The 24383-nt window shown below is 47.4% G+C and overlaps 1 protein-coding gene across 1 annotated transcript in view; it reads right to left on the bottom strand.

The window, feature by feature from the left end:
- The window catches only part of LOC138300629 (transcription factor HES-5-like), a 97477-nt gene extending 74338 nt beyond the window's left edge, over positions 1-23139 (bottom strand). The window contains exon 1 of the mRNA XM_069240242.1: positions 23071-23139. Coding sequence (XP_069096343.1) covers positions 23071-23121 — 51 coding nt within the window. The 5' untranslated portion in view covers positions 23122-23139. The remainder of the gene's footprint in view (positions 1-23070) is intronic.
- Between the last annotated feature and the right edge of the window lie 1244 nt (positions 23140-24383).

Raw genomic sequence — 24383 nt, 5'->3', positions numbered from 1 at the left:
GCAGCTGTTCAGTGACGTTAGTTTGTAAGTGCTGAGTTTGTAAAAGCTCCTTCTCTCTACCGCGTGTTCATTGTTCGACGGGTGCCCAAGTGATAGATTCGGTGCAGAGATGGCGCGGGCCTTACACCGATATTCAACGCCAGCGTGCACCGCTCCTGGTTCAATTGGAATATGTGTGTAATCAATGTAAATTGGTGTTTGAATTGTTTTTTCTGATGTTGTATTCCTGGCATCAACTCCATTTGTTTTACACTGCTTTAGATGTCAGTTACATGGACTAAATTCCCCTTGTTTTCTGCCCTGGTTTTCAGGTCTTTCCCGGACGCGGCATCGCTTGGGGGTTCTAAACCACGTTGCTTAGTTGTAAGCTGGGGCCGGAGACTCTCAGAGGCTCTCACGCTGTCGCCCATTCATCCCTTGCAGAGGGTACAATAGAAGTGTGTCGCATATATATTTTAGGCCACCCGCCGGGCCTAATGACCAGGTACTTCCGTCTCTGAGTACTGGCACTTTCTGTGTTTACGATGTTCGGCTGTAGCAGGACATTTGCACCATTAATAAGACAGTAAACACTTTACTTCCATAGAACTGCACTAATGATTATCTGTAGGAATACCATGCTTTGCTTGGTGTATGTGCGTGCGTGTGTGTGGGGGGGGGGAGGGGGGAGGGGAGGGTGGAAGGCGGACAGTGTACCGGCTATTCTTCCTGGTGTATAAACTCCGTCCCTCGGAGAACCCTGCTGGGGTGCAGATCTGACGGCTGCTTGTGAAACACGCGCTCACACTCGTACACCTGAGAACAGTCCTCACACCGGACTCCACTCTCTGGCTGTGGTGTGTGAAGTGAGCTCTCAATCTCCACAGACGTCCGGGTCGGCAGTTTCAGTGCTCCACTTATGCACGTGAAGTGCGTGTGAAGTGCAGACTGAGTCACGTGATGGCGCCGAAGACGGGTTTGGGCAAAGAGATTTGCGGCCCTTAATACTTTCATGGAGTGTGTGTGTGTGGGGCGGGGCGGGGGAGAGTGTGGGCACGCGTTAAGGGGTCTTAATTCAATCTAAGACCTCTATGGATAGCAATTGTACAGAGAAGGGGATTTTGATGTAAGGACAGCGCTCACTACTGTATGGAACCTAAAGTATCCAATGGACTGTGCTGCCCAAGGTTGTTCCCCTAAACACCCTTGAATCGGAAAGCCAAAAGGCAGTCCCTAATCACATATACCAACGGAAGCACTCAAGTCCCTGTAATAATATTAATAAAAGCCAAATTCAAAGTCCACGGTTCCACTTGAAATGTTCATCATCTTCTTTAATATTTCCTTTTAGCAGCTACAGCCAAGCCAACATGTGTTTCGTCTTGGTAAACATCTCCCCACTGACTTCATCAGGGCTTCTCTCAACTGTTAATAATATACAGTATCCAATTAGTTCTGTGTTTAAAATCTTGCATACGAATTTCAATTCCTAATAAACCCACAATATTTTTGATTTTCTTCTTTTTAATACACCCAGTGATATACATTTAACTTCTAGGTGGTGGAAATCTTATTACATTCATTGTTAGTCTAGGATAGCAGTATGGTATTGGGAGGCACCGCATGCTGCAGGAGAGCCCGATCAGTTTGAGTTATGTGACTGTTTTACGTGCAGGTGGAGTATGGATGGGGCAGGGTCGCATGAATGAGATTTATTTCACTGCATTGTAATTGTTAAGTGTGAGTTCAGTGGCGTAACAAAGTCACAGGGGGTCCACAGCAAGGTGCGGCTGTGGTGGTGGTGGGGTTGGGGGGGGGCCTGAGGGGGGGGGGGTGTCAGGCCAGATCTAATACTGACACCAGTTTGTTTTACTTTGTGCCAAGCACACAACTCAACTTCATGAATTGTATGATACTACTGTCACAAAAGAAATACTGATAACCCTGAGTGATCAACTGAAAACAACGGTTTCAGTGTTCTTGATTTTCACAATGGGGTTGATGTGCTAAGAGTGTGTGTGTGCCAGTTATTTCAGAAACTTAAATCAACAGACATCCTAAGGGTATTTAGCAGGTTATTCTGTTATGCACGTGGAAATGTAAATTACATTCACCAAAGAAGCATTTTTTTGTATCAGCAAATCATGTATAAGCTCAAAAAATGTATGTGCCGGAAGAGTAAAGCACCATACATACTGCTGATTTCATAACAGAATAGTAACAAACCTGGTGGAGTTATTTACTGGCAGACAAAATTGTGTGCTGCCACACAGTGTCAGATTCCTTTTGATATAAACGTGACTTGAATAATTTAGGGTGCTCTAATAGTTTAAGTTATCTAACAATCAAAATCTCAAAGGAGCCAAACAACCACCATGGATCAAAGGGGCGCTGATCAATTAAGAAAAGATCGCTCAATGTACCAGTGGCTTTGCTTGGCAACATATTGTTCTTGAACTCAGTGCGTTGGCTAGTGACTGCTATAGATTACCATATTTAACATTCTTGCAGTTTCAGGGAGCAGTTTTAGTTGTCTGGTAACAAATAATGCATTGTACTAAGTAGCACACCTCCCAATACCACACCTACTGCCACGTCATCGCCATGCCTTTTGCCACAGTGCTACAACACTTGATGTGGTTTGAAGCTATGACAGAGCGCCATATTCGGTAGTTTACTGCCAAAGACACACCATGGATAAGTAGAGGTGCAACTAGCGTCAATATTCCGGGTCGGGCTGAAATGCATCCTTAAACTCAGAGGAACAATCTGTAGTGAAATGCTGACGGCCCGTAAACATGGATGTCATTTAGAGGTCGCAGCTGCGACCTCCCAATTCCCCCTTGAGACCGCTGGCACTGCCTCTGCGACCCTTGGTCTCAGAGGTTACAAAATCAGGGCCAGGAGCACAGGGACAGCTCGTTCTTATGCACGTTGCTTGAGGCTCCACTTTCTTGTTTTCAATCATTTTTTATAGCACTATTAGTGAACAATATATTATTCACTATTAGTGTAATAAAAATGAAGTAAAAATAGCTCGAATATGACCCTCCTTGGTGACTGAGGTAAGTAAAAACTTTTAAGTGTATCTTGTGTGCGTGCCTGCAGGTGAGAGTGTGCTTATGTGAAAAAGAGAGTGTATGAGTGAATGCGTGTTTGTGTAAGCATATGTGTGCGAGTGAAAGTAAAGATGAAATGGCGTGTGATGTCACTTACGCTACCCGTGGTATTTTGGTGAATTGACGTCCATGCCCGCAATGCAGCTGGACATAGAGCTAGCGTCTGTGACATCCTAAATCTTTCACTGGATGGTTCTCTCCCTCTTTAATGTCTGCCCCTGCTGTTTTAGTTTCCTTCTCAGGCCCCTCTTTAATGCCTTCTCCCATATTCTTCCATCTTCACCTTACTCTATCATTCATCTCCTTCCGCCCCTTTCCTTTCTCTAAGTTACGTTTGTTCTTCCTGTTTGACTTTTGTTTTTCATGTATTTTTCTGTCATTTCATTTTCTTCACTCCTCTTTTCTTTATTTGTTCGCTTTTCCTCTCATTTTGTTCTCTTATCTCTTTCAGTTCTGTCTTTCCCCTACAATTCTTTTCCAAGCCCTCATTTTATTTGTATTGTATATTAAATCTCCTTTTGGGCCCTGTTACCACTTTCGTCATTACTTTTCCTCTCGTAGATCTCCTCTTTTGGCTTCTTCATCTTTTGTATCTCTTCTCTGTTATTTTCAATTTTTTTCTCCTTTATCTTTCACTTTCTTCTCATTCCAATTATTTTCCTCTCACATTCATTTTTCTGTGATATTTTTATTGGCATTTCAATATATTGTGACATTGAAGAACACACGTAATCCATATGTGGCATAAAGGTTTACAGTGACCCCTCTCACTCCAGCAGTATTAACAAGCTGAAGTAGACAATTAGCTCATCTGTTTCTCAATAGATTGACACCAATTGCTGTTTAAGTCAATGAACTATAACAAACGGACCAATAAACAATCAGATTTTGAAAATTACCTCCCCGTCCACCCAAGTGCTTTGCTCATTGACCTTTCATTTCATGACCACGTCTCTGTCGGGTAGTATTGAGGCAACAGAGAGGAGTCCCCTTGACACCACTTGCAGTCCAATCTCTTTACCACAGAGCTCTAGCCCTTTGCCATTCTGGTTGTGTGCCATACTGCCATCAGCCACAGGAGTCTTGTTCTCCAACGTATCCTCCATGTCAGGGGAGGCCTCAGTGCTGTCAGGAGCCAGGTCCCGAATCGTGCCCCCCATGCAAGTAAGTTATTTGACAGTTTATCGACCCCTCTCCCTTTTGTCATATGGGTTTCTTCCCCCGACCCCTTCCGTTTTATCTCTCAAGCATTCAAATGTCAAGGGAGGTCTTGGGTTCAACCACCTAATGGCCATGCATCACTTGGTCAATGTCAACCTGAGTATTGCAAATCTCTGCTTATTTTTTTGCTTTTGGTGGGAACTAGCCCCAATAGCCACAGTTTTAGATCTCTAGGAATTGCCCAGCCTGCAGCCCTTTGCAAATGACTCAAGATCTCAGTCCAGTAAGATACTATTTGAGGACAGTCCTAGACGACATGGAAAGGTTCAGCTGGAAAGTACCCACGGCATGTCCATCTGAAGTCCCTATCAGGGTAAATAGCATACGGGATTTCGATTGGGGGGGGGGCGATATACAATGTGCACTATATTATATTGAATACGTTTAGATCTTGAGTTTAATGAGACTTTTCTCACCCCCTGTGTAAGCTAGTCCATTCCACAGACGTGATGGGGAGTTCACACAACTGACACCACGTGTCCTCAATCTTTAGAGGAGGCCGTGGCCTGACTAGAGTGCACAATATAATTTTGTGACGAGTCTTTGACCCCCTGTCATTGTCAGCAATGTGACAACAGTCTGTGTGAGTGCGAGACCTCAGGGAATCCGGGCCATATCTCCTGTCCCCAGATTAAATGTTTCAATTGCGTCTTGTAAAGTGATAAATTGACCCAGCGGGTATAAAGCATATAAAGTAACACAGCCTCCCTCTCGCCAACAGTCAATGGCCATCGATTGAGCTATTTGTGCAAATGGCCAAACCTTCCAAACCTCAAATTCTGGCACATATGGCGCTCTGTGAAGCACCCACTGCACTGCTCAATACTAGAACCTGCATACCAGTCTGGCTACATGTGGCAAGGTCTCAGAAGTCCTGCTACCCAGTAATAATAATAAGGACCCCAAATCAGCACCATCATATGTGCCCCACAATAGGGATGTTTCCCAATTTGGCTCATCATCAAACCAATGTACAGAGCGCTTCAAGTGTGATGCCAAATAATGCAATTTGAGGTCAGGTACCTCCAAACCTCCCGTCCCATTCTAGTCGTAGCATGGTCAATCTTACCCAGGTCTCTTCCCTGCCCATAGCAGGCCTACCAAGAGTTGGTCTAATTCCTGAAAGACACTCCTTGAAATTTCATAAATAGTGCCCTGCAATACATACAGACAACAGGTGAGGACCACCCTGTTAATTAAGGAGAATTTCAGGGTGTTCCAAAACGATGGATATGCGGCAGTTTGCAATCATGTGGACCATGTTAAATGCATTTCACTGTTGGACACTGTGCGGTATGTACAACATACCACACATTTTCTGTTTTTTTTTTATGGCAGATCTGCAGCAGGAAGCCATGTGATCTCTGCCTTTCAGCTGGCCTATTGGGAACAGTGCAGATTTTAGATGGTTTACATATAACCCCAACAGCTCCCGAATTACCTCAACACATTTAACTGGATGGAAGCTGATACGTCTGGTTGGCACAAATAAACTATAGTGTCATCTCTGTATAATAACACCACGTGGTAATCTTTCCCACTGAACCCCTCAACATTGCAGCACCTGTTGCAACCTACAAGCCTCCAGCTCCATTGACAGGGAAAAAGTAAGGGGGGCATCCCTGCTGGGTACCCTGTTGTAATTGAATCAACACAAGGCATCCTGTGCGCACTCTTGCCAGTGGCTCCCTGTACAACAGCCTTATTCATGAAATGAATTGGGGACCCAACCCCACTCTACTGATCACCAGCCACATATAGGCCTAAATTTAAGAAGGGCCTAGTGCCACATCAGCGTAATTTTTTTACGCTAATGTGGTGTTAGGTTGGCAAAAACTCCAGCCAAATTTACAAAGTGGTGCAATGCATGCATTGCGCCACTTTGCAAACTCTTGCGCCACATTATACCTGCACCAGGCACAATGTATGCAAAGGGGGCATTCCTCTGTTAGGAGGCCCAGAAACATGGCGCAGTGGAATCTCATACATTCTACTGCACCATTTTTAGCGTAATTTTTAACGCCTACTCACAGAAGGCATTAAATTGAGGCACACCATTGTTTATAATTGGTCTCTATGTACTTTGCAGGCCACTATTTTCGAGTTTTGTTTGTTGCCTCTTAGGGTTGGCCTCAAGTTAGACTGTGGGTAATCTAAATGAGTCACAACGTGTCAGCCCTCTAGTGAGCCTCTGTCAAAAATGCAATTGACCTTGTTCTTTGCTCTGTGAAATACGCATCCTTGGACAGCAATGTTGTGACATCTGAGTCGAGGCACCTTAATGGCAAAGTCCAATTTTGAATCGATCTCCCAGCTCCTGCCAGTCCATCCCAATGATTACTATTTATTGTGTTTTCAATTTCAGGAACAATTTTTTAATGATAGGTATTTGGCCATGGTAAGGTCTGTGTTGTGCGCTTATTTTGAGCGGTTCAGTTTCTTCTTGGAGTGGATTTTCACAGAGGCAACGAGGTTCGCCATGGTCATCCACTACCAGGATGACTTCTTGTTCCTGGAGCTTTGTGGTTCTGGCAACTGTGATTAGTCTCCGATAACATTTAAACATCTAATGGCTGAGTTTGGGATTCCCTTTGCTCATGAGAAAACGGCAGGCGCAAAAACGTTGCTGTTTTTTTTCAGTGCTGTAATCTATTCTGTGAAAAAGAGTGCACACTCCCCTTCCTCCGAGAAGGCCATGACCTTCAGAGAGTTGCTGTAACCATGTATAGGGACATGGAAGTGCAAAAAGAACAGATAATGGATGGAAAGTGGAACAAATCAAACATTCACTCAAGTCAAAGATCTGGGTTTAATCCGTCAGTTTTTTTTTGCTCGCCATGCCATTCCAGTTTGAACCCAGCCATATGCAAATCAGTCTCTACCCTGATCCCCATGGGAACTGTCCAGCACAAACTGTCAGGCCAGGTCCTTCTTGGACCAGAAGCAAGCTTCCTGGGACCAGTTTTGGAGTATCACCCCTCATCAGCCAGGCTAGCTTGAATCTGGTGGCATAGCGAGCACGGAACCCACATCTGGGCATACACAGAAGGTCACTTTATATGATCTGTAGATGTTAGTGGGGCTATTTAATTTTATCTTGGGATAATTCTGGGTCACATGTGCTCTTACTGTATAGCACAGGCCATGACAGGATTAAGGGAGAAACATCATAGAATGTTTCTTTCTTCAAGTGTGAAATAGGATTTGAGAATTTAGTTGGCATTTCTTAAGAGTTTTAACGGGCCAAGGGTATGGTCTGCTCCTCCTTGCTCCAGTCAGGACTTTGCTTTATTCATGATGCAGCAAGTAGAATTGGCTTTGGTGCAACTCTTGGTGGCAGGTGGTGTATTCATGCCTGGCCCCACTTTTGGGTGACCTCAGGGTTGGAGAAAAACACCACCTTCTTGGACTTGTGGCTTTACATATTTGGATGGACCACTACCACAACCAATCAGTCATCTTCTGGTCAGATAACATGACAATGGTGAGTGCATCAATGTCCAGTGTACAGAATGCAAACAAGCTGTCTTTATTGAAAGAGTTGGTTTTGATTTGTTCAATCCAAAACATTTTGTTTGAAGCTAAACATGTGCCATGTGTGTTGAATTACACAACCAATGTTCTGTCTTTGCTTAAGCTGCAGGACTTCTGACTCTTCCATCTAGGGGCATGGATGGAACCCACTCATTTCCAAGGACACCTTTGGAATCTTGGAGCCCAACCTTTGCAGCTTTATGTACAGCCAGCCTTGCACCAAAATCAAAAACGGCATGTAAGAAGGAGTTTCATAGTTATACTGCATATGTCATGGGCAATGCACTGGTGCAAATTTTTGCTCTAGAGAACTGATTGAGTTACCCAAACATTTATGGCTAGTGGGCAGACAGTGGTGTTTGCCATGCAGCATATCTCAGCTGCTGCCTTTTTAGCTACATTGGGTGGTGGGCCAGACTATTCACAGTTCTTCCTTATTAGAAAAGCTCACCAGGGTTGGGGGAGACTGGAAGGTAGGTCCCAGACCAGCGGCACCCCCTGGACATTGACAAGTTGGTAACAATCATGGGAGTATAAAATGGCATTGTTCAAGGTGGTGGCACTGTTAAAGTTAGCCTTTCTCTTGCTTTCAATGGGGGCTTTAGGGCATCTGGATTAGTGGCAAGATCAAAGCAGGGCATGCATGCAGGCATTTCACTCAAGCACTTGTGCTGGATGGAGGAGCCCTGGCAGTTACAATACTACACCCAAGGGCAGGCAATTAGGGAAAGGGGATCAGGTAATACAGAGGAGAACAGAGGGTTCCCCAGGTGTCCATTAGGTGCAACACAAGTTTTTGCAGTTGTGTCCCCATGTGACAGCCACCTCCTCATTTGTCCATATGACAGGAGTGCCACTCACAAAACACCACTTCAGTCAGCTGTTACTCAAGGCTCTGAATGCAGCTGACATTCAGAGGCAACGTCAGCGGTAGTGGTGGGGTTAAGCACTGATATGGTCAAACAGATTGGCAGGTGTAAATCTGATTGTTATAAGCGTATTGTAGGAAAATACCCATTTTGGACATGGTCACCCCATCTTGTTGTTCACTGGTACTGAGGTTTTTCGACTGAGGTGCACTGGGTCCCCGCTAAACAGTTCCCCCAGTGCCAGTGCTCTTTCTCCAAAAAACAGGTTTCAATGTGTACAATTGGCACACACTCCTCTACCTTTGTAAGTCTCTAGTAGAAGGTACCCTCGGCACCAAGGGCCTAGTGGAGAGGGTCCCTAAGGGCTACAAAACACATTGTGCAACCCTCAGGGACCCCCCCAAATAAGATGCACACAGCTGCCATTGCAGTCTGCATGTCCTGGTGCAAGCCAGCCGAAAACATGACATGGCACACCCATTGTGTGCCATGCCCCCAATCACTGCATCTAAGTACATGCATGTCACCCCTACAGCAGGCCTTGGAACCCTAAGGCATGGGGCATTATATTTGATGTGTGGTCCTATCTACACGAGCAGATATGACCCTGTGATGCACAGCCCCATTGCTGAGTATTGCAATTGAGCAGTGAAGCCATCTTAAGGTATGTGCTGGGCACTTGTCATCACGAGTTACCCAGCTACATAATGGCTTCACTGAAACCTACGTTTTTTGGTATCAACCACCTCGTCGTAATAAAACCAGGCTGATGGCAGCATCAGGTTTATTCTGACATACAGCAGAGGGCACTTTAGAGTTCCCCTTGAACCCCACTAGTCTTTGATTGTGTTGCCTCACTGGTCTCAGCTAGCCTGCCACCACACACAGGTTTTTGACCTCCTGGATGTGAGAACCAGTGCTTTTAGAGGCCCAATACAAAGCCTCTTCCGGAGAGAGGTGTTGTCACCTACTCCAGCAGGATGGCTAGTAAATCTGCATACCACATCCAGGGAGTTCATAGGCCCTTTTGCCTTTGGTATGCAACCCCGCCTTCCCTAGACCTGGGTGTAGCCACCCCCTTCCCTATGGCCCACTTGTCACCAGGACAGGCAGGAAAATTAGTTAATCAGCAGGCATGTACTACCCTTGGGCTAGCCACACCCCTATGGTGGGCTACTTGAAGTGGACTCTCCAGGAAGAGTTCCACCATCTTGTTTTTAGTGAAACATCCATCTGGTATAGGGATATGGCCACTCCCAACAGGAAGTCATCATACAGGGTGTGTAGTCACCCCAAGGGTAAGTCGCCCATTGGCTACTACTCTACACTCAGCTAAAAGCCCCTAAATTGAGTATTTAGGTGGCTCCCCTGACACCAGAAGAAAAGATTTGTTTAACACAAAGAAGAGGACACAGAAGAGCCGGAAGAGCAAGAACTGTGGACGACTGGTAAATGTTTGGCACAAAACCCTGCCTGCCTACCTGCTCCTGTCCCGACAATCATGACATAATGATTCGTCATGCAGTTGTAGGGACTCCAAAAGCCTCAGAGGTTTTCTAACATTTCATCAGCCCGTCAGCATCTCCCTTGGAGAGGAGGAGCCACTTCCCTGCTTCCTGCAGGCACCAACCACAATGTCTGGTCCATATTCTGCTGACTACTGGGTCCTCTGAGGAAACAGCCATCCAGAACATCAGCATGCTCCAAGAGATCAGGCCCATTTGCCCTCCAAGTGAGAAGACATCAGGACCAATGCGAGCCGAGCTGCACCAATACCTGGGGTACTGTCCCCTTGCACCAACCAAGGCTTGTTGAAGGCCATCCCAGGCCCCAATAAGTGCATCCAAAGACCTGCCAGTGAGAGATGTCAGCAAGGCAGAGGACATCCTTCTCAGTTGAACAGCTGCCTTGTTTATCTGTTCCTATGCAGGTTACCCAAATAAAAAGAACAGTGTGCACCTTTATGCAGGAGCACCTCCATTAGGCCTCTTCTGCACCCGAGTGCCCTGGCCTGGGTCCTTGACTTCCAGCCACGCCCTCCTGCTCCCTGGATGCCCACTGACTGAGTCCCCTGTTGGGAGCTCACAGACTCGTCCCTAAGTCTCCGCAGGCACTTTCTTTCTTGGTGGATTCCGTCAACGCCAAGTGTGCGGTACACAGGAGCCCGACTCAACTAGCACCACTGTATCTGGACGCCCCAGGGCAGGTAAAACTGAACTGCTGGCCTTGTTCGTGACTTTACACCACTAGCACCCTACTACTTACAGGGGACCCCAAGAACTGATTGCAAGGACTCTTATTTAGTTAAAGTACCTTGGAACCTTTACCACATAAAAGCACATTTGAATAAAAGTGTCACTTATTTGCAAATACTCATAAAACTGCAACCAAACTTATTTTCTTGAAAGTATTCTGATGTTGAAATATAACAGAAACAAAGTAATAGTTTTTTCTAAGCAATTGGTTTTGAGTCCCCTCTGTAGTGTTTGTCTTATTTGTTGACTCTGGATATTCAGCTAAAGCTTAACACTACCCTCTGATAAGCCTAACTTCTCGCCAACACTACCACAACAGAGAGCCTTTGGATTTATCACTTTTATCCCTGTAAACCAATAAGGGTTGCATGTACTATCTGCATAGTGTACCCCTACATTTGGAACACTACATAGATAGCCAGCTTCCTACATGTATGTGCGAATGAACATGATATAGGTGAAGGCATGCTGCAGCAGAACAGCAAAAGTAACAGCTTTTCTAATATTTCTTTCATTCTCTCTCTAAAGCACATGGGTGCTACCAGTGTGTTGTTCCTCAACCACTCATTTCTATGATGGACAAAATCAGCATTCAATCAGCTCAACAAACAGGCAATTGAAGCAGGTTTACTGTTCCAATGGGCAGGCATCCTTTGTCCCCACATAAAACACCAGTTATTCAAGACCTTTAACTTTTGCATGGATAGCGTCAGAGAGGAAATATTGATCACTAAACTTCTTGACTCCTCAAGTTCATCCTTCATTCCTTGTCTTTAACCTCGGAGGGTCTTACGGGCTGCCTATTGGATTTCTGTGTTGTTGATTCCGGTCGGTGGCTTGCGGCTGATCATTAGAAAAGATGGTTCCGTAAAGCTGTATATGTGTTCAATGGTATTAGTCGTTTATCTGCCATTCCTGTGTCCATACCCACAGGTGAACGAGATAGAGCGATATCTCTGTCGGAGACACTGCTTTCATCTGAAGATACCTTAGGTTTTCTGGTGATCCGTCTCTGTTCATACATTTCTGCCCATGTATACAATTCATTTCGTTTGTAATCTATTGTGTCTTGCTTTCATTTCCTTAGTTTTCTGTCGTGTAGTTCCTTGCCATAGGTATCCAGCTTTTGTTTGATATCCTCCAAGGTATACAGTGCTTAAATTGAGACTGTGGTATCCAGTGTGTGGCACCAGCACTTACATTTGAGGGCCAGCACTTAATTTTCTGCATCAGGCACTTACTGTGAGCAAAAGACACATAAGAAAGGTGGAGGAAGAGAACAACGAAAAAGTGTCACAAAGGGAGAAAGCAGAAAGCTGTAAGAGTGAGCTAAAGGGGCAGGGAGTGGCTGTAAATGGATTAAAGAGCCCCGAGACGATTTGCACATTTAAATGCAGCAGTCACATGTTTCAAAACAGAGCTTTGGGGACCAGCACGTTTTTATTAACAAATTGAGCACTGCTGCCATATATCTAGTTCCATCCTTGATATTAGTTCCCATTGTGTAATTTGTATATCCTTATCCAGGTTTTTCTAAACATGTGATAATTCCTCAATTAGTAGGAGTATTAATGCCAACGAACTCTTATTCAATATAGCATATAATTTCTCCATGAACTTCTTGTTGAATTGTAGTTTGTATAACATGGGTTTAATTGCCAATTTTAGCCCCCTAGGTAAGTTGGATCTTGTGGTACTGAATTAATGTAGATGCATGGAGTATCTGACTTAGGGCCAGATGTAGGAAAAAGCCAAATTGCGACTTGCAATTTGCGAGTCCGTGCGACTCGCAAATTGCAACTCGCAATTTGGTATGCAGAAAGGTGTCTCAGACACCTTCTGCAACTCGCAATGGGGTCGCGAAGACCCACCTCATTAATATTAATGAGGTGGGTCGCATTTTGCGACCCCATTGCGAGTATGGGCACTCACGGGGATGGTGGCCTGCTGGAGTCAGCAGACCACCATGTCCGTGACTGCTTTTTAATAAAGCAGTTTTTTTTTTCTATCTGTAGCCCGTTTTCCTTAAAGGAAAACGAGCTGCACTTGGAAAAAAAACGGAAACCTTTTGTTTCGGTATTGTTCAGAGCAGGCAGTGGTCCATAGGACCACTACCTGCTCTGAAAAATTATTTTTGTGTCCATTCACAAAGGGGAAGGGGTCCCATGGGGACCCCTTCCTTTTTGCGACTGGGTTACCATCCACTTCAAGTGGATGGTAACTGCGATTCCATTGGAATTGAATCGCATTGCGAGTCGCAAATAGGAAGGGAACACTCCTTCCTATTTCCGAGTCGGAAATGTATTTTGCGAGTCGGATCCGACTCTCAAAATGCATTTCTGCATAGCAAAGAGGCTTTTGCGCCTCGCAAACGGCGTTTTTCGCTGTTTGCGAGGCGCAAACCCTTTGCTACATCTGGCCCTCAGGGCCAGATGTAGGAATAAGCCAAATTGCGACTTGCAATTTGCGAGTCCGTGTGACTCGCAAATTGCAACTCTCAATTTTGTATGCAGAAAGGTGTCTCAGACACCTTCTGCAACTCGCAATGGGGTCGCAAAGACCCACCTCATTAATATTAATGAGGTGGGTCGCATTTTGCGACCCCATTGCGAGTATGGGCACTCACGGGGATGGTGGCCTGCTGGAGTCAGCAGACCACCATGTCCGTGACTGCTTTTTAATAAAGCAGTTTTTTTTTTTTCTATCTGCAGCCCGTTTTCCTTAAAGGAAAACGAGCTGCACTTAGAAAAAAAACCGAAACCTTTTGTTTCGGTATTTTTCAGAGCAGGCAGTGGTCCATAGGACCACTACCTGCTCTGAAAAATAATTTTTGTGTCCATTCACAAAGGGGAAGGGGTCCCATGGGGACCCCTTGCCGTTTGCGACTGGGTTACCATCCACTTCAAGTGGATGGTAGCTGCGATTCCATTTGCGACCGCTTTCGCGGTCGCAAATGGAATTGATTCGCATTGCGAGTTGCAAATAGGAAGGGAACACCCCTTCCTATTTGCGAGTCGGAAATGCATTTTGCGAGTGGGATCCGACTTGCAAAATGCATTTCTGCATAGCAAAGAGGCTTTTGCGCCTCGCAAACGGCGTTTTTCGCTGTTTGCGAGGCACAAACCCTTTGCAACATCTGGCCCTTAGTTCTTTCCTCATCAGATTTCCAACTGTTTAAGCTGTTGTGAAATTGAACCTCCTTGTTGACTTAGTATTTTAGTTTCCTGCACAAATTAATACATTTCTAGGGCCTTTTGTATGTAAGCCTTTGTGTATGCTCAGTTATCAGTTATATTTGAAATTGCCTCAAAAGACATGTTTGGAGATAGGGTGCTAACAAATGGTGGGTAGAAAAGGAATTGTACACTCAGGACGTACGTTGCACACCCAAGTAAATCAGTTCTAAATCCATTTTCAAACTTTCACAAATTCACAAAATGTAAACAAAATCGATTAAACCTTTCTTTTGTACAATCTGTTATCATGAAATCATTAGAAATGTCAGATGAAAAATAAGCAAACATTTTTTCACAGCTTGCATAACATTGTGGTGTATGAATAATACAATAAACATAAAAACTTTCAATATCCTTGACTTTCGAATGAGCTGAAAACCCGATGCATTTCGGGACTATATTGTCCCTTTTCAGGGGTAACTGCAAAATAGGAAATTAAACAAGAAATAAAGTACTGGTACCCCAAGAGGAAGAAAAAAAACTATGGGGGTCATTATGACCCTGGTGGAAGGCGGAGAAGCGGCGGTAAGACCGCCAACAGGCTGGCAGTCTTTTTTTTTGTATTATGACCATGGCGGTTACCGCCATGGTCATCCGCCGGTTCTCCGTTCCGCCCGCTAGGGCGGAGCGACCGCCGGGCTGGAGACCAGGGTCTCCAGCCCGGTGGCCGTCACTATACCGCCAGCGGTATTTGGACCCGGCTGACCGCCATGGATTTCATGGGGTTTGAAACCGCCATGAAATCCATGGTGGTAAGCACTATCAGTGCCAGGGAATTCCTTCCCTGGCACTGATAGAGGTCTCCCCCACCCCTCACCCCCACCCCTACACCCCCCACAACCCCTGCCACCCCCCAAAGGTGGCAGGACCCCCCTCCCCACCCCGACCCCCAGCATAACATCACACATACACACACGACACGCACGCAGGCACCACCAACACACATACACACACACCGACATACATGTTAACATCCACACACACAGTCAGACATGCACATCCACATTCAAACATACATGCACACATCCATACAGACATACCTACAGACATACACGCACTCATTCCCAAACACACAACACCCCTGCATGCATACAAGCACTCACACACCCCCTCTACATATACAAACGCACACCCCCTTGCACCCACACAACACACAACAACCCCCCACCCTCCTCCCCTCACGGACGATCGACTTACCTGGTCCGACGATCCTCCGGGAGGGGACGGGAGCCATGGGGGCTGCTCCGCCGACACCACACCGCCAACAGAACACAGCCACACCGAATCACAGGACGTGATTCGCTGGGCGGGGTTCTGTTGGCGTGGCGGTGGAGGTGGAGCAACCTCCACTTCCCCGCAGCCCGCCAGTATGGCTGTTGGCGGCTCTCCGTCCGTAAAAGGACGGAGAGCTGCCAACGGTCATAATAGGCCGAGCGGCAAACCGCCAATACTGGCGGTCTTCCGCACGGCGGTCCCTCGGCGGTCTTGGAAAAGAAAGCCACTGGTTTGGCTAGTGCTTTGCTGAGTGATTGCACCTTCCATGCCAACTATCACAGCGAAGAGGAAGAGATATTGTATGTTGCTGTTAATGAGTTGGAGGCATTCTGGATATCTGAGTTTCTGAGAGGAAAAGAGGGCTGCGATGTGTAGTGGGCGTTTGTTGAGGTGAAGGAGGATAGCATAGAGATTCATCTTAGGCGGTTGAAAACGGATGAAAGGTCTAGAGGGAAGAAAGTGAATTTGTCATCTTACCTGGTGCAGCTGTTTTGCCCAGTGTATTTGTGTCAATGGTTTTGAGAGCAAAGAGGAAACATGCCTGAAACGTTTTTCCAGCACCAAGATGGGTTGAAGGTGATGGCTTTTCAGCTGTTGGCAGAGCCAGTAAGGCATTGGTAAATTGAGGGCTACAGCAGCAGAACACGGGACACATTAATTTAGAATGGAGGTCACAAGAGAGGCAGGTAAGTGTGTTTGGTCTAGGGGCAGAATAATGCATATGGGGAGTTCAACAGATTGCAATAGGAGAGAGGCCTGTCAGAAGGGTGAGGAAACATGAATTAATGTAGTGCTTATTGTCTTTGCTGTTATTTACTGAAGGAACCGTTCCAGGTCCGAACAGGGAAGATATGACCATCTGGATAGTAAGCCATTTATTTGTGAAATGGGGTAGAAAAGCTGGCGAGCGGGAGATATCACTGGGGCCAGTTGGGTCTTGATGAGCTAAGGATAAGGGTATAGTGGTACAGCAAAGTTGGTACGCTATGGCAGGAATTGCTATCTCAATCTCATTTGGGTCAGGAGTCAGACTGATTTGTTACTCGGAGTCAGTACTTAGGGCGGGACAACCTCAGCAGCCAGGAGATGGAAGTTATCTACTTCAAAGGGAAACCTAACCAACATGATGAAACCAAGAATCCTATTCAGCCCTGTGGACTGGAGAGAGATCCCTGGATTTGAGAAATGCTGAGTATTGTGCTGGCTCAAATAAATGTCAATTTTCTGTATTATGTGGCTGTGTTCGGGTGGGGGGGCTGTAACTAGAAACAGATGTGATGATGTCATATCATCACCATCACATGATAGACACACTTTTTTTTCAAATATATTTTTATTTAACTGTTTGCTGTTTTATATTTGTAGGTCATTTTACAGTAACGTTTTGTCATTATTATACACATCTCTTAAGTTGTCCGCACCACTGTTTTGCTTTGTTTGCATTGTGTTTCACAATTACTTGCTCAATTCAGTAGTTTAATAATACTTGTGTAATATTGCTCACATCACTTAATCAATCCGACTTTATGGAGACAGTACTTACAGTGCCCCTCGTTACTTTTAATATTGGTGACCTGATAACAGACTTAACTCCACTACAAACTGTATATAAGCTTAATGGCTCATGTGGGTGTGACTGCTTAACTTCAAAGAGGGGGGGGTTGACATAGAGTTTCATACTATGTAGGAGCGGCCTATCTACTATTCCCCTCCCTCCTTCGTTCTTTTAGTTATTGCGTCCTGTCCTCAGTACTCACTCCCTCTGCGCCCGGGCCAGCGGGGCTCCTGATGTTCCTCCCATCCTGTTTTCTGGAACTTTCGCTTACAAGCACATCAGGTGACCCTCTCAATTGGTTCATCCCATCCCCTCAGGTACCATTGGTCCCTTCGTTAGGCCGTCCCAGCTTATCACTAGGTTTTCCCACTCCGGGGCGATGGGTGTCTGGCGGACTCCCCTGGCCTCCTCGGCCTTAAGGACCTGCAGTTCAGCTCTGGACCATCTTGTGACATCGCCTCTCCATTCTGTCAATGAGGGGGGTGCATTCGACTTCCAGCCCTTCGTAATCAGCCTTTTGTAGAGGGCCAGGGACAGGTCAAGGAAACAACTCTCTACCCTGCTCCATTTGGCACTAGCTCTGAGGCCCAATAGACAAATGTCGGGGGTTGGCCGGAGTTCCGTCCCGAACAGCTCCATGAGATTAGTCGTCATCGCCTTCCATCCCCTCTGGAGCATCGTGCATCCCCACATCATATGATCAAAGTCGGGTTCACCGTATCCACATCTGGGGCAAGTCCTGGGCTCCCCCCCGTATATGCGGTGCAGCCGTTGAGGAGTAAGGTATGTTCTGTGTAGATAGTTGTATTGTATGTATCTCAGCCTAGTGTTGCGTGAGATCACCCCAGGGTAAGCAAGTGCTCTAGTCCACTCTGACTCGGTCAGGTCCCGCCCAATTGTCTTCACCCATTTTTCTCTTAGGGATCGCAGGGGATCCACTGCTACCTCTATCTGGGCCCTGTATATTTTTGCTATTAGGTGAGTTTCCTCTCCCTCTGTCAGCAGGAGGTGCAACACCCCGTGGGGAGCGGGTTCTGCGTTGACCGTGGTCCAATGCTCCTACAGGGTATGCACCAGCCTTCCAAAGAGTAAAAACTGTCCTATTGGGACCCCCCCCTCTACTACATCAGCAAAGCTCCTCAGCACCCCCTCCCTGAATAGCTCCCCCACTGTCTCTATCCCTGCTCTCGTCCAAGGCCCCAAACCCAGTCCCCCTGGCCCCTCCGCTCTCACGTCCAGAGCGACGGCCGCCAGCGGCAGAGCGGGAGAGTACGGTGGCCCCACTCCAGTCCTCCTCTCACATTGTTTCCAGCATCTCATCGCCACATTGTACATTATGTTGCCTCTAATGGGGGCCATCTTCCTGCCCGCCATATTTGCTGTAATCTGAGCTACGTCAATTTCACCATTTGCGGTGGCCAGGTCCAGCCGCCCCCTACCCGCTAGCCAGCCGGCCACCCATTGTAACTGAGATGCCAGGTAATAACCTATGAAATCTGGGGCGCCTAGGCCTCCCAACTGCGTCGGCCTACAGATGGTCGAGAGCGCAGTTCTTCTGCGGCCCTCATCCCAAATTAGTTCTCTGAGCAAGGCGTTCAACTCTCGGAACCATGCCGCGGGGATCTGTAGTGGTAAGTTAGCAAAATAGTAGAGGAGGCGTGGTAGCATGACCATTTTTGAGAGCGCCACTCTGGCCATGATTGTTAGTTTTAATGATCTCCAAAACCCCACCGAGGAGCGCAATGATCTAAGCGTCCTGCCGAGGTTACCGTCCCTTAGATCGTTTAATTCGTGAAATATTGTATGCCCAAGTATTTAAATGTCAGCGGGGCCCAATTTACGTCAGCTGGGCACGCATCTGGGCGTGCATTGTCTGACATCACGGGGAATACATATGTTTTCCTCCGATTAAGTCGGAGTCCCGATAGGCCCCCGAAGTCTTCCAGTATTCCCAATGCCCACGTGAGTCCTCTTGACGCGTCCCTCATGTAAATAAGTATATCATCTGCATACAGGGAGACTATATGTTCGGACGGACCCCAAATAATTCCCTTGCCCACGCCTTCACATCGCAGCTGCGATGCCAGGGGTTCGATTGCCAGGGCAAACAGTAGTGGGGACAATGGGCAGCCCTGCCTAGTTCCCCTGTATACTGGGTATGCACTGGAGATCATCCTTCCGGTTTTAACTCTTGCTAACGGGGATGAGTACAGCAAGTCCACCCATTTTACCCAATTCTCCCCCAGCCCCATTTTAAGCATCACAGTCCTTAAATAGTCCCATCTGATGGAATCGAAGGCCTTCTCGAAATCCACCGCGAGTAAGGCTCCCTCTGGCGGTCTCTGATCCCTGGGAATGTGCAAGATCGTAAACACCCTTCTCAGGTTCAGGGAGGTACTACGGCCGGGGACAAAACCATTCTGGTCAGCGTGCACTAACTTTGTCATGAGAGGGAGCAACCGGGCAGCCATTATCTTACTAAGTATTTTGAAGTCGCTGTTTAACATTGATAAAGGCCTAAAGTCCGTCACCGGAGCTTCCCTGTCTTTTGTCTTGGGGAGCGGTACCACTAAAGCCTCCCGAATTGTGTGTGGTAGTTCTCCATATTGCAGCGCCTCCGCGTACAACCCTGTCAATTGGGGGGCCATCAGCAATTTGTATTTTTTATAGAAATCCATGGGGAGACCGTCTGTCCCTGGGGTCTTTCCGGGTGCTAACTGTTCTATCGCTTCATTTACTTCCTCTATCGTTACTGGTCCCCCCAGGCTGTCTCTCTCATCTGCGCTCAGTGTTGGTAGTGGGATTTGCTGTAAGTATCTATCGAAAGATTCCATCTGCAGTTCGCTGGGTTTCCCGTACAACTGCGAGTAATACTCTCTGAACGCATCGTTTATGGGGCCCGGCCTGAGTCTGCGAGACCCCTCCCCGTCTATTACACATGTGATGGGCTCACCCTGCCCTCCCGGGCGGACCAGCCACGCCAGTAGTCTCCCCGATCTACCCTCTTCCCCATGTAGGGATGCTAAATATTTTTGCCTATCGTGGCACCGGAGTTGCTCTTCAATGCGGGAGTGTTCCCTACAAGCTCGGTTATATTCTTCATTCTCCTGCGCTGTCTTCCCTTGTCCCAACTCCCTCTCGTGCATATCCTTCTCCAGGTCATTCAATTCTTTTTCAAGTGTACGCCTCACCCCCACCGACTGCCCCAGGCAGAAGCCCCTCGTCACTACCTTAAGCGCCTCCCATTCTAAGGCCCTAGAGGGAGTAGACCCCTTATTCGTCTCAATATATTCTGCCAAGTGGCCGCATAGGGCCTCTCTGTACGCCTGGTCCTCAAGTGCCGAGGGAGAAAGCCTCCATGATGGTATAAGCGGTCTATCCTCCGACATCCTCATTGTTATTAACAAGGGATTATGATCAGACAAAGTGCGGGCTAAGTATTCTGAGTGTGTCATATTACTTATCAGGCCTGCTGTGCAGACTACTCTGTCAATTCTGGTATGCACTCGGTGGAGACCCGAGTAGTATGAATATTCACTAGACGTTGGGTGGTGCATTCGCCAGATGTCCGACAACCCCCACGTGTCCAGCCACTCACTCAGCCTTCTGGCTGTTTTGATTGTCGCTGTCCCTTGCAGAGGCGGGGTGGACCTGTCCAGATTTGTGTCTAGTACTGCATTGAAGTCCCCCCCTACTAATAGCTCCCCAGCGCTTTGGCGTGTGAGGTGTCTCGATAGGCTCGTCATAAAGGGGTCCTGGTCTTGGTTGGGGGCATATATGCAGCTTAAGACTATCGGGATACCTTGTAGCCTCCCTTCCAATATCACGAATCTTCCCTCCCGGTCTATATTGGAAGAGGTCATTATGAAGGGGACCCCCGCTCTGATCCATACTAAAGCGCCTCTTGCATAAGCTGAGTATTCTGTTGCAAACACCTGCCCCCTCCACCTGCGCCTTAGCTTCTCTCCCTCTCCAGACGCCAGGTGTGTTTCCTGTAGTAATGCCACCTGTACCCCCCTTCTCTTTAAATAAGAGAGTATTTTGTGCCTTTTAGCTGGAGTGCCCATCCCCCTAACGTTCCAGGTCAATAAATTATAGTCCGCCATTTCATGATTTCATTCTGGTGACAATACCCCCGCTTCTCCCCAGTCGGGAGGATATTTTCCCACATCATCATGTCTTTGCCGCTATCAAATTCCGCCACCCACATTGCCATATTAACTTGTAACTGTCTATCCCAACTCCCCATCCCCAGGGCACCTCCTAACCTGTAGGCTGCCCAGTAAACTATGCAACCGTGCAACATGTTCAACCTTTGATCAGCAGTACTCGCCATTTTGAATAGGCGAGGTTCTGTTCCAGGGGGTGGCCAAGTCCGGAGGGGCCGCCATTACACTTGACATGCCCAGTCCCCGGCGCCTTCCGCAGGCCCAGGCTAGCCAAGTTCGTCAGCTGTTTGTGGGGTCACCTTCGGGGCTCTGGCCGAATGCTCCAGGTCTTCCGCAGAGGACACCAACGTGTCGTCCGTTTCATTCCCTGAACCTTCCTGGGGGGATGCCTCCCCACCCATGCGTGCCACCGCTTCCAGTGCTTCCTTCCTGCCTTTCTCTTTCTGTGTTTGTGTGGGCGCCAGTCATCTGCGGTCTCTGGTCTTCCTTCCCTTCAGGGCTCGGCGAGCATTGCCACCGGTCGGGCCCTCTCCAGTGGGACCCCCCGCCTGGGGGCCACGTGACTCAAGCCATTCCAATGCCTCCTCAGGGGATTGGAGGAATGTTGTCTTCCCTTCCAGTATCACTCTCAATCTGGCTGGGTAGAGTAGCGAATACTAGATTCCCTCCTCTCTTAGGGCTCTCTTAACTGCCAGAAACGAAGACCGCTTGTTTTGCACCTCCAGGGTAAAGTCCGGGAACAGTGTCACCTCCCCATTTGCGACTTTAAATGGGCCCGACTCCCTGGCCCTTTGCAGGAGGGAGTCCCTGTCTCTGTAGTGTAAGAGTTTAGCTATCACGGCCCGGGGGGGTCTCCCCGGAGCAAGGGGTCTCGCCGGCACCCGATGTGCTCGTTCCAGCGTGTAGAATGGGGTCAAGCGCCCCAGCGCCACTGCCGTACTGAACCATTTCTCCAGAAATTCAACAATGTTCTCCCCCTCAGCCCCCTCCGGGAGGCCCACCACGCGCACATTGTTCCTTCTGTTCCTCCCCTCCGCATCTTCAGCTCTTTTTTCGAGGCGCGCCACTCTGTCAGACAGGGAGGTCACTTCAGCCCTCAGGTCTTTCTGCTTTGGTGCTATCTCGGCCAGTACAGTTTCAGTCTCTTTGACTCTGTCTGCCAGTTTATGGTGGTCCGCCCTCAGTAGGCTCACCTCCACAGCTACTTGACTGATCTCCCGTTGCAACGTTGTTTTGGTGTCTTCGATCGCCCCGAGTATTTTATCTAAAGTATCCTGGACTTTAATCTGCATGTGGCCCTGTGGGTCCGAGTCACCGCTCTCGGACTGAGCTGCAGTGTCCATGGTTCTGTTCTTGTGGCGGCTCTTGGGGGGCATCTGATCAACAGCGGACCTCGCCCCGGGCCCCCGTGTTAGGGTTTGTACACAGCAAAGAGCATGTCCCCTCTCACTGCACTAGTGGGTTCTGTAATAGCTCCCTTTTAAACTTACTATTGAAAGCCTTTCTTGTTATCTCACCTTCCCCCCCCCCAGGCTTCTGTGTATGTTGTTTAAAGTGCTGTTTTGTTTACACATTGGGCCTTGCTTTTACCAAGGCTTCTTTAAAATACTCCTCCCTAGGCCATGTGTTAATCCAACGATTAGCATAATAACTGAAACTCTGCACACCTTTCAAGAAGATGTGCAGCATGTGAGGACCACACCCAGCTCTTCAAACCACACCCAGCTCTGCACACCTTCCAAGAACATGTGCAGCATGTGAGGACCACACCCAGCCCTTCAAACCACACCCAGCCCTGTCTATAAAAGGCATCCCCCGAGCCTCACCCAGTGCTTGTGCTCGTCTACCTCCCGCTTACCTGAGAACAGATCCCTCGGCGCTGGCACTCCTGCTCTTTACAGACTTTCATTGACTTCAATGGGCGCAGCTTCTGGCTCTTCCTTCTTCCGGTTTCCGGTTCCTCCTTGCTTCAGCCTCTCTCCTATGAGTAACCTGCAAAAGAGAAAGAAGACAAGGTTAGACTGATCAGTATCTCTTGCCAGCAACAAGTAAGTGCAAAACCTTTTATTACCTGAAAGAACTTTGACAACAATTTCTGGATTCCTGTATAGACAATTTGAAACGAAATACCTTCCACGAACATTGTGATTCAAACTCTTTGTTACAAGAATATTTTGCAGAACTTTGTAAAGCAAACATTGTTTTTTCTCATGGAACTTTTAAGAATCGAACAGTGGAAACTATTAACAGCAAGGCAAACAGTAAATCAAGGACTTGCACAAATGACATGCTGTATTTTGATGTAAAAGTACAGTATTTGTTTTATAAAAGATTCTGGAAATATGGGAAAAAAGCTTTACAGTAATAGAAAACACATCCCAGAGCAGTAACACATTCCAAACCTGGAAACTAGAGACCAGGATCCAAGAGGTACTTTTAGAAGAGAATTTCTAATAAATAAAGGGCTAGTCAGGAACCCATTTAGGAATAGGTTGCACTTATCTGTTCTTTGTTTATGTTTCATTAGGCACCAGTTTCTACAGAAGTCAGAAAGGGCCGCAGATTTGTGCAGCACTTCAACAGTGGAAACGCAAGAACGGTGTTGTCTCTCTTTTTTATTTTATCCACTTCCCCCCTTCCCTTGAGCTTCTGTTCTTAGTGTACTGTTTTAAAAACTAGTGTGCTGGAACAAGCAGTTTCAGGGTGGGGTCGGATTGTCTTCAACCTCCATCAGAACTGAACAAGAACTCAGGTGAGCTGGGCTTTGACACCCCGACAGCTGCCCCAGCTGTTTCAGTTGTTCCACCCCGGAATGCCTCTCCCCAGGCGCTCTACGTTTAAGCGCTATCCGTTTCAGCTCCGGGTCCTTTAGCCCGTCGTGGACTCTCAACTGTCACTCTTCATCGTGGCACTAAATTTTCTCCCGCTTGTCTCCCTTGTTGCACCAGGGACACTTCTGTGCTCAGTCCTACTCCTTTATGGATCTCCAGTACTCCAATGCGCCCGGGGGAGTCCACGGTTCTACCTTTTAGGCAATCCACCCCTCGCTCGCCCCTGGGGCCGCGATCCGCCATCCGCCAGCTTCATCAGTCGGCCCTTTTTCCTCGCTTGCTTGATCCTATCTTCTGGGTTCCTCAGCCCCGGGTACTCATTCAACACCCATGGGTCACG

This window comes from Pleurodeles waltl, chromosome 6, assembly GCF_031143425.1.
Source record: "Pleurodeles waltl isolate 20211129_DDA chromosome 6, aPleWal1.hap1.20221129, whole genome shotgun sequence".
In the NCBI taxonomy this organism is placed as follows: Eukaryota; Metazoa; Chordata; class Amphibia; order Caudata; family Salamandridae; genus Pleurodeles; species Pleurodeles waltl.
This window is presented reverse-complemented; position numbering and strand designations above follow the sequence as displayed.